The following is an 11,132-nucleotide window of genomic DNA, read 5'->3' as shown; positions in this document are numbered from 1 at the left end:
ATGACGTCAAGAAAATTTCTTCTTGTTTTTAAAGAGATTTGGGGTTCTTTGGAAAAGGACGCTTTAAAAAAAAGTGTAAAAATTTTGGGGTTATTCCCAAAAAAATTTAAGTTCTGAAAAGTTTTGGGGGAAAAAAAAAAAAAAAACAAAAAAATTTTTAAATTTAAAATTTTAAAATATGTGTATCAAATTTCGTTTTTTCCCAGAATCCTTGCCCGTTAATGTATCAACACAATTTGATTTCAATACGAGTTTATTCAAACATATTTAAAAGTCTGAGAAAAAGCTAAAGCATACCTGATGAAATAAGAAAATTTTTCAATCAAACAGAAACTTTCATTTAAATATACCATTGTGTTAAAAATGATGTTTTTAATAAGTTACATTTTTGCTGTAGGAATAAAAATTTGTTTTAAAACCCCCTCTTTTTGTTTTTAAAATTTATCTTAAGAAACAAAAAGGAAAATTTTACAGTCAGTTTTATTAAAAAAAAAGGTTTATATTTGATGCTAAAACCAATTACAAATGACGCAATGGGCAATTTAAATTATTTGGGTTTATTCAAAACATTATAATCAGTTTACAAATTTTTAATAAATTTAAAAATTTTATGATATTGTCTATGATATGTCTTTGACCAATTTAACTCAAACTTTCTAATTGCTATTGAACACTAACCTATAACATAATTGCATACGTTCATGTCATTTTATTGAATTTGAAAACTTCACATTTTTAAAGAACATTTATGGCACTTTTAAAAGTCGTTATTCAATTCATCTGCCTTAGTAATAAAGTAAGCAAATGTAGCACAGCGACACTAGATTTGTATAAAGGCGTTGGAGTGAAAATATTTCCAGCACCCAAGCCGTATATAAGAGGATTATTAAAATGTGTCACGTCATAAATCACAACCAATCAACATCAAAACGCATGATCTTTTGTCCATGGTAAACCTGCGGGATACAACGCTAAGTATCTGCGCTTCCACAGGCGTTCTGGAACACATTGATTACTATCTCATTTCCGGCGTCCGGAATCACATTACCTTCAAATCGCTGAAACGATATAAAATATTTATTTTCAGATAAATATTGCAAGTTTGATAAAGGTATCGGCGACCTGAGATTAACTGCTAATAAAGGTTAAAATACACTAATTATGGTGTGAGTCATCGAGTCATATTGGGTTTAGAACCATTGCGTCAATCAGTCAAAGGTTAAGTCCATTAAATGGACTCCACTAAGATTTTGTTTTTACATTATGCGACTGGAAATAGTTCCTTAAAATCGATATTAAATTTTATGTAGTTCTGGATCAATAAATTGTGTGCAAAATCTCAGATCATTTACTTATTCTGTTTTTTTTTCACAATGGCATGTAAGTTTCTGAGTCTGAGTCTTCTAGTTTTCTGAGTTTGCAATTCCATGCAATTTTTTACAGATTGATGCTTCCGAGGGATCACACTTTTTCAAGATTTTTAATTCTTCATTTCAGTTCTTCATTTCAGTGCTGTTGTATTTTTCTGGTATTTTGGGATCATGGATTCCAACACTTCAAAGTGATAATCGCGTACCGCTCAAGCCAGTGCTAGGGCGTAAGGGATGTTGCACCTTCTATTTTTTCTCATGATGTACAGACTCAATCAAACCGAGTCTGAAATTTTCATGTTACAGTAAACTCCGCTTATAACGATATTCAGGGGACATACAAAACTATATCGATATATCCGAATATCGTTACAACCGAATTTCTGACGGTGTGTAGCTTACTGACGATGCACTGCATCGTTCAACATGTATAAGCAGTAGCATTATATACTAGACATGTGACAATCATGTACTTACGACAAAACTTTATTCTTTTTATGCATATCAATGTTGAATGCATAAAAAATCAGTTGCACATCAAAATAAACACAAAACTGACATAAACCGAAACAAGGTTAGCTTTTAAAAAAGCTAGTACCGACTCGCTTCGTAATTTTTTTTCCAGGGGTGCGTTTAAATGTAAAAATGACAGTTCTGTTAGCTGAAGATACTTCAGCGAACATCAAAATAAAAGTGACATAAAGTTATGGAAGCCAGTTTCACTCAGTTTAACAAAGAGGAATATGAGTATATATGAAGATGCATGTAAACAGATAGAATGAAGTCGCTATGTCTACCACATTTACTATATGCCTTTTGACCTTGACCAAATAAATGTTAGATAGGTAGAATTCATAAAGATGTCTCTTTATACGAAGTTAAGTTGTAATATGATATTTAGTATTGGAATGAGTGACAGACACAAGTCCTAAAGTAAACACAAGTTGTCAATTAATTCATCCAGAAAAAGCCGGGATCCTATTAAAAAATATAGGGATCCCGGGAACTAACCAGTCTTAGATGCTTTTCAGATAAACCGGGATCCTATTAAAACATATAGGGATCCCGGGAATTGACCAGTTCAAGAATATAGATTTCAGAAAAGCCGGGATCGTATTAAAGTCTAAAGAGATCCAAGGGATTGGCCAGTTCAAGAATAGTTTTCAGAAAAGCTGGGATCGCATTAAAACATAAAGGGATGCCGGGATTTGACCAATTCAAGAATGTAGTCTTTGATTTTTCCAATTAATTAGGCATATAATTATAAGTATTGTGATTTTTAAGTTTGTTGATAAATAGCTCTAAATATATTTATATCCAAAGTTTAATTAATTTAACGTTCATTACATACAATAAAAAAAACTTAATGTTTAATGGCCTTTCATTACGACATAATCACACAAATATAGTTTATAAGTTTTTCTTCTATATCTTATACGATCCCGGATCCCGGCCAGTCCGGGCGTCCCGGATCCCGGTCAGTAAATATATACACTAAATACCAGAAAGGATAAAAATGACCGGAAAAAAAGGAAATAGAAAAAAATGCACACAACCAGTGTACACTTATGTTAATTAACCAAACGAAACTTACTACAGAGGAACAGGTGAAATCGCTAAATCAAAAGTCAGTGTTGATATGATTTATTGAAAAGAATACATGAAAAACAAACATTTTTAATCATCATAATATCTTTGCGCTCAAACAATACTTGCTGCTTTTTAAATATGGCGTGAAAATTGAAGGTTTTTGACGCTAGTGTAAGATTAAATTTGATTGGCTAAATAATTTTGGATCCTAGCCCTGATAGATAAATTTTTATAGAAAGCTGGAAGCCAAGCTTCGATTAAATTTTCGGATGGATTCGGAGTTTTAGGTTGTTTCTCAGTAAAATCCTAACGTAATACCGGCTCGCCGTGGCGAGCCGGCATTAATTTCATGCTGTGCTTGATTCATAAATCCAGCCTTTCTAAAACAATTCTGGATACACGTCGGTGTTGCATCTTTCCATGCCGCATAAAACCATTGTATGGCTTTTAGAATGTTAATCTGTTTATCGATATGTTTGTCTAGACATGAAATAATATGGTCAAGGACACGTGACCTGTTAATGCCTTTGAATGAAAAAGATAATCCCTTGATCACAGGGCTGTAACTTAGATGTAGTGTTAGGTGGGAAAAACAAACAGTTTTACAGCTTTTAATCCCATCGATTTTCGGATGGGCCGGGGCAAATTATCACAAACAATAGAATAGATCTTTTCTCACGTGTCATACGTTTGTCAAGTTTTTCACCCAACTGATAAAATTTCTGTGTTCATCCAAGGCACGACGATTAGCTTCGTAATCACCGGCAAACTTTTAACATTTTTAAAACATCTAGGATTTTTGAATGTTCACTGTTTTAGCTACATGTACATGTATAACTTATTTACAACGAAAAATTGTTAATTGAAAGGAAACAATAAAAAGGACCAAAACATGCTTTTATTTTTTGAGATGAATTCACCCTGTATTGAGAACAAAACGGTAGTTTACGTACGCACAGAACATGTTTCCGCGTCATTGTATTTAATCGAGCAGATATTTATGCATTAAAACGAGCGGACCGAGACCGCTCTTCCACAACAAACTTGTGCAGCAAATTATCGTTTTAAGAGGTAATACATGTGCGTTGGGGTTGAAAATCCACATCGATATATCCGAAATATCGATACATGCGATATCGATATATGCGAGGATGCTTCCGTTAGGTTATAATGGAAGTTGGCAGGGACCAAGACAAACGTATCGATATAACCGATATATCATTACAAGCGATATCGATACAGTTGGAGTTTACTGTAATTTGTTGTGAAAAATGCTTTCGAGCGATCACACTTTTTCCAGATTTTTGTTTTTATTTTAAGAAATAACCAAAAATTGAAACGATTTTCACTCAAATCGAGCTAAGAATAACACAACAATTTTAATTTCAGTTAATTTTTGAGTATATATTTACATTATCTTTTGCGTGTCTTTTAGTTTTAAGTTCCCCACCTGATCCATGTAGGAAATTGAAATTAATTTTTTTCTTTAATATGTTGAAATCACTTACAGCATTTTTTTCTGAATAATTTACCTGTCAAAGTCAATAAAACTAATTTTCACACCTCTTTTAAATAGAGAAAACAGAATCCCTAATGAACGATCAAAAACGACAAAACTGAATTTTTCGCAGGCTAGGTTGATATTGCACTGTACAATAAAATAACAAACAACAAAATAAATAGTAGCAATGTGACATACCGGATAATGACTAATGCTGCTTGTAAAGAACATTGTAAACATGACATTATAACCTCTGGTCTGGAAATTACTGAAACAACTACGAATCTAAATCAGTCTTCTGATTTCCCTTAATCTGTTAAAAATTATAGCACATATGTCGGTAAAAGAAATGAAGGAATGTATATGTTAATATATTTTTATCAAAATGAAATGGTTTAAACCATTTAGCATCCTTTGATTTTTTTACATATACCAGGAAGGTGTAAACTTCAAAACAAATATTGAACCATATTAATCAAATGGTACTTACTGCTTTTTTGTCCGCCCAGAACCAATTTTTGTAGTTAGTACTACAAAATATATAGAAATACGTCACCCTTTCATCACAGCAAGAGTCAAACGTTTCATTTCGCCACCTTCCTTGAATGGCAAATCCCCGAACTCTGGACAATTTTGGTACACCAATCTGTAAACAAATGTACATAACATAAACAAATACAAGAAGCATAAACACATTAATAAACGACATTTTAGAATAGTAGGACACAACTTATTAGTATGAAACTATGTATAAACTATTATTTTCTACTTAATGTCGTACAAAACGTTATCACCATAAGACTTTCGATGTGTGTGTTACGATGTCGATATAGTGCTATTTAAAGTATTTGTAGCTTGTTATAGCTTTTTATTGCAGTGGTGTTGGAAGAGTAAATCACTTTTTATAACAAAACAATAACCGCAAAAATGAAGTACAATTCTTAATATATTCTGAAAACATTGGAGACTGTATTAATAGAAGTCATTAATTCATGACGGAAACAACGACGTGTTTCACGTCAGCTTTATGTTATATTCCATGTAACCATACAAATTGAGAAAATGATACAAGCAAAATTGGAACATTATTAATCTGAAATGTTTGGCGAGTAATCAGAATAATTTTTACAAAATTGTAAGAACAAGCAATATCGTTTATATTTGTAACATAGACTGACTTACAAATGCATATGAGCCCGTCACGTTAATACCACCAATACCGTCGTTATCACTCGGAACAAAGTTCAGCCGAGCCGGACCTTTCTTGTTCACCAATAAATATTGGCTGCAACCGCCGAGGTCTTAAGGGGAAGAAAATAAAAATCATCATGAATATTATCCTGTTTATATTTGTGATTGGTAAAATCCTAAATTGTCAGCTGACAAATATTAATATTTTCCTTATCTTCTTATTATTCAGCTTCGTAATTCTCTTCCTGTTTTTAGTTATCTATTTCTTATATTGTTTATTCTTCGCTAATTGCCATGATTACTTTTAAAGGTTTGTAAAATATTTATCATGTATTAGATGCAATAACAATGTTTAAATTAAACATAAGGGATAACAATACTATGACTTTAGTTATTTGGAATAGCTTTGGCAAACTTTAAATATGTTATAGTTACCTTTAGTTTTCATATATGCTTTCCAGCTATTCCAATCCAAGTCGGCACAATTTTCCTCTTTTTCAATAGCGTTAATCAAGTAACATTCATCACTTGTGTCCTTATGGTATAATCCGATACATCTAAAAAGAAATCAAACATAAACATTGTTTAAGTAATATGAAACAATTGGATACTATATTCTACACACTATTCTTTAATCCAGTAAAAGAAACATTTAATAAGAGATATTATAATAATCCTTCAAATGATACATGAACATTTTTTCGCTTTTAGTCTTACGGAATGCATCAATAACTTGTGAATAATTATGTTTTCTGATTTGTTTGATCGGAAATTTCACCAATAGCTTATGACCATGAATACTTTATTTTATTTGTGTTTATTAAAACCATATGCTGACACTTTGAACAAATCAATTTATTTTTCTTTATTTTTGATCAGATACTAAATTGAAAATGTGTGAGCATAATTATTATTTAATTTTGTGTTTTAAACAGCATGCCTCTGGATTTTGAAAATGTATTTTAAAAGGTAGTAATTTGAACTTTTTATATATTTTTATTTCTTTACAAAAAATATATAAAACCAATATTTTCTTCGTCATTTCACATAAACTTTACTCGAAATACTCAAATTTTATCCTAGAGAAACGATAAAAGAAGAGTATCCCGGGTAAGGTATTATCTATACTGCATAAATTGATACCAAGATTTTAAAGATATATAAAGATTTAATTGACTTGATTGTAAACTTGGGTATAATCAAATATAATAAACAAGATCAACAAGGAAAGGCGGTACTCAATGAACGCAACCCCACACGACCCAGCAACAACAACCAGCGGCAAAGAGCTCAGGAGTACCCCTAACAAAAACAGTACAGGGCGCAAGGGAGAGCACGGACAGGCTTATCATCAAAAAATACTATATAGAGGTATTGTGAAAATTGCCTTATTGTGTAATATTATTGTTGTTATGAATACATAATGTGAAAAATGACTTTTATTTATATTGTTCGGGGTTATAGCAGGGACAGGATGCGGGGGCGGGGGTAGCGATAGGAAATAATATCATATCAAAGTGTCCTATCCCAGTGAGTTTTTAATTAAATCGTTTGACATAACCTGTGAATGTATTTCTTTATATGTTTGTGCAAATGCTTTGATGGTTAAGACATATTACTGCATGTTTGGCCCGGTTTGAACAAATAGGTTGGATTTTTTAAAACAAAATATTTTTTCTTATACATGTACGATTGCTGTTCCACAAAGTCGTGGATAATGGCTATAAAGCAAAAAATTAATGCCATAGCCTAAAATAATTATGTTCAGGTGTATCTCCATCCATTTGAAGAAATATGAGAAACATCGTTTCTAGAAAATGACATACATTTAATATTAAAACATTGATACAGATTGAGATGAATATATGCGGCCCATGCCAAAAAATTTAACTGTACCGTCTTCGTACGTGTTGTTTAAATATGCCAATAACATCTTAATATAAACATAGATATTAAGTCTTACCTGTGCTGTAAGCAACATGTTATTGCACACACATTGAATGGTAAGATAGTGATGTTGCTCTTTACACACTTGTACTTCCGGTATGACTCAGAAGGTGTTATCCAACATGCCTTAATGTCATGTGACTCTATCACAGCCAGAACCAGCAGACATATTCCAGTCAAAGACCACAGATAGTTCGAGCTCTGGAAGATTTAAAGTTAATGTCACTTCTAAACAGCATGAATTATGATGATTGCATTGCGAGAAATTTGACGAACATTGGCTATTCTTTCATATCAAAGTACTATACATTTAAGGGAAACAATAAACGACATTAAGATTGTTTTTTTTTTAAATTTAAATTCTTCATTTTTTTACGAATGTCACGAATTTATATTGCGTTTATCAAAGACAAATATGTAATCAAAAAATTAAAATTATGAGCACTCCTTCTCTTATATGACTACTTTTTCTGAAATATAAGGACACAAAAATGTAATACACTGTAAATGAAGTATACTGATAAGTTATATTACATTTAAATTTCTGTTCTCAATAATAATAATTTAAAGTTTGAATTTTTAAGTTTAAATTTTAAATAATACTAGTATATGATCAATCATTGAAATAAAAGAAAAAACATTTTAACCCTTACCGTCATTTCTGCTATCTGCTGATCGATGTTTCTTAATTGAGATAATCATTTAAGCAAACCATAAGTCAACAATTGATTGAAGCGTCATAGCAACAAAGTGTCAGGCTGCAATCAAAAAGAGAAGTGTTTATTGTGACACGGTCGAATCGTGACTATTAAAATGTACCATATGTGCATTCTTGAAAATTCACACAACAATAAAAGTTAGTTATTTCTTAACAACTTACTGTTTGTGCATATACCTTAATACTGTAGCACACAAATTGAAATCATGGCCATTTGCTTTATCAATGAAGTATTATGCGTACATGCTTGTGTTTGGTTTTGTTAAATGCAAGTCCTTTAAACACTCTTACCAGTTATTAACAACAACTGTACCGTAGCACTGTATACCTTTAGCAAAAAATCAGAGCGCAGATGTTTAAATAGTTATCATTTTGTTTGTTTTTGTTTGTTTGTTTGTTTTGTTTTACTAACACCAACACAGTTTAGGTCATATGGCGCCGGAGCAGAAGGATGATTTTGGCTAACCTCGGGTGTGACAAACTTAAAGCAACACCATGGGAAAAGACCACCTCACCTGCTGGAGATAAGAGATGCTTAGACTCAAATTAATCGAACCCATTTAGTCACCTCATACAATCACGCAGTGATAAACGGTGGCCACAATTATCATGCATCTTCGATAAAAAGCAACCCCTTACACGTACAAGGATAACATGTTGTAGAACCCTAAACATACTATTTTACTTAATAACATTATAATGACACTTCTTTGACTAGTTCTTAAAATATTTTATGAAGGGTAATCGCAAAGGTAATGTCTTACATTTACACTATTCAGTAAATGTTAAACATACCGTTTTTTTAGATCGAACGCATAACATATGGCAAATGTCATGGCTGGCTTTGCTACTAAGCAATAAAAGACGACAAAATTTATTATCAGATTATTGTTTTTGAAATATAACAATTATTTTGTTTAGCCTTGTGACGTCTGCTTATCATCGTCAAATTATCAAACAAAACACAAATAATTCTTACTCCCAATGCACAAATGCTTCTTGTTTTTTAATTGCACGAACCACTAAACTTAGGCAGATGTAAACAATTTAGAAGAAACATGCATATCAAATTAATCAGAGTAATTAGTTGGTCTAATTTGATACATACATATTTGATTAAATTTCTGACAAAACTTCTCCTTTGGTATATCTTTTTCCTTTACAACGGTTCCAGGAATACTCCTTTGACAATTCAAAATAATTGATTTGCATACAAAAACACGAATGGCATTGCATGGTTAAAATTATGGAAAAAATGAGTGATAGATCATGCATACGTATTGCGCTATGAATTAAATTTACAAACTGAAAAATGAAAAGAAAAAGGCAACCACGCATATATAGATGTAGTTTACCATGTGTGTACTATAAAATTGTAAAACGTGGTTGCCTTTAAAAATTGAGGCATCATAATCGCAGCCACAATTTATTATAATATATATAAATGATTTCGCTTGTAGTCAAGCTGGTCTTAAAAAGGTAGCACGGTGGTCTTTTACAAAGTGCGATACTATCTTAGAATAGTTAATATATTATAAATTTTTATGTTTGTATTTGATGCTGGTCTTAAAAATAGTGTGGTGATTATCATTTTTGTATTTTCTGATTGCAGGAAGTATAATGCTGACATTCAATACCTGGAATAGCGACACTCTTAACAACATAAAGTAGTTCTCAGACTAGCGATGTAAAAAAAGAAATATTTTCATTTTGTTACAAGTATCCAACGAATTATAACACATATAAAGTTTAAAAGTAGATTTGGCTTATAGCATTGTCCACAAATTGCGCAGATGAATATCAATGAAAATTACTTGGCTATTTCCATAAAGCTTCGGATTATTGTGATCGTAATTTAACGCCGCCTAAATGAACATTTGTTTTTATGGACTTTCTGAAAAATATACTAAGGATGACAGGTACGAATTTAGGGCAGTCGATGATTGATAACAATTTCCACACCTGATAAATTAAATCACGTAAACAAAGCGCTATTTTTAGCGATGTCGATGTCCGAAGGCCGCTGTGCGTATAACACAAATAAATCTGACTGTCAAGTAGTGAAATATAATATACATGTCGGACTGTTTGGGCGAGAAGAATTTCGCTAAATTACTTAGTAATATACATCAGTGTTAAACAAATGGTTTACCGTGAACAAAATATCTCGAAATTAGTTATACTCTACCAGAAAATCAACCTGGTGTCTTTACGCTTGAAATAATACACAGAAAAAAAGAAACTTTTCTGTGCTTTTGTAGATTTCTCTCAAGCTTTTGATTAAGTATGGAGGATGGGCATAAATTGCTCGAAATTTCATTAAATGGTAATTTTTCATAGTTATTGATAATATGTACAAAAACAATAAATCATTTATTTCACATAATTGAGCTGTATCGCCGTCGTTTATTCCTGAAATAGGGGCAAGACAGGGTAAAAAATGTGTCTCCAGTCCTACTTTCCATGTGTATGTACTGAAATGACCTCCCATCTTATTTACAGAATAGTGGAACTGTTTGATCACGACAATCTTATGTCATGGCTTAAACTTATTTTTCTTCTCTATGCAAACGACACTATCTTGTTATTGATCACCGCTGATGATCTCCAAATTTGTTTGAACAATTTAAATGATTACTGTAATAATTGGCATTTAAAGGTGAGCTAAAAATATTAAAACTTAAATATTAATTTGTTGATCGTTAAACTGGGAATTTAATATTTTATTTAGGAGATGAATATATTGGGAAATCCAAGTCTTACCATCACTAAGGTGTGACATTCTCTAGCAATGGTCCGTTACTTAAAGCTAGAA

At 31.7% G+C, this 11,132-nt stretch overlaps 1 protein-coding gene across 1 annotated transcript; it reads right to left on the bottom strand.

Annotated features, from left to right (window-relative positions):
- Window positions 1-958: 958 nt before the first annotated feature.
- On the bottom strand, window positions 959-8,258 carry LOC132732542 (uncharacterized). The gene is made up of 6 exons (XM_060719017.1): window positions 8,253-8,258; window positions 7,616-7,800; window positions 6,088-6,209; window positions 5,644-5,762; window positions 4,952-5,107; window positions 959-1,058 (listed from the first exon to the last, which is right to left on the bottom strand). The coding sequence occupies exons 1-6, from the start codon at window positions 8,256-8,258 to the stop codon at window positions 972-974; spliced, it is 675 nt and encodes a 224-aa protein (XP_060575000.1). The 3' UTR covers window positions 959-971.
- Window positions 8,259-11,132: the final 2,874 nt, after the last annotated feature.

This window comes from Ruditapes philippinarum, unplaced genomic scaffold, assembly GCF_026571515.1.
Source record: "Ruditapes philippinarum isolate M1 unplaced genomic scaffold, ASM2657151v2 ctg1211_1_1_1_1, whole genome shotgun sequence".
NCBI classification, from domain to species: domain Eukaryota; kingdom Metazoa; phylum Mollusca; class Bivalvia; order Venerida; family Veneridae; genus Ruditapes; species Ruditapes philippinarum.
Note: the sequence above shows the minus strand (reverse complement) of the source record. Positions and strands in the feature narration are given on the sequence as shown.

What these genes read in the sequence shown, in the direction of transcription:
- LOC132732542 (XM_060719017.1), bottom strand. An exon ending in AGCATATATGAAAACTAAAG is followed by an intron (nt 5,763 to 6,087) that starts GTAACTATAACA and finishes CTTCCCCTTAAG; the next exon opens with ACCTCGGCGGTTGCAGCCAA. An exon ending in TGACGGGCTCATATGCATTT is followed by an intron (nt 5,108 to 5,643) that starts GTAAGTCAGTCT and finishes ATTTGTTTACAG; the next exon opens with ATTGGTGTACCAAAATTGTC.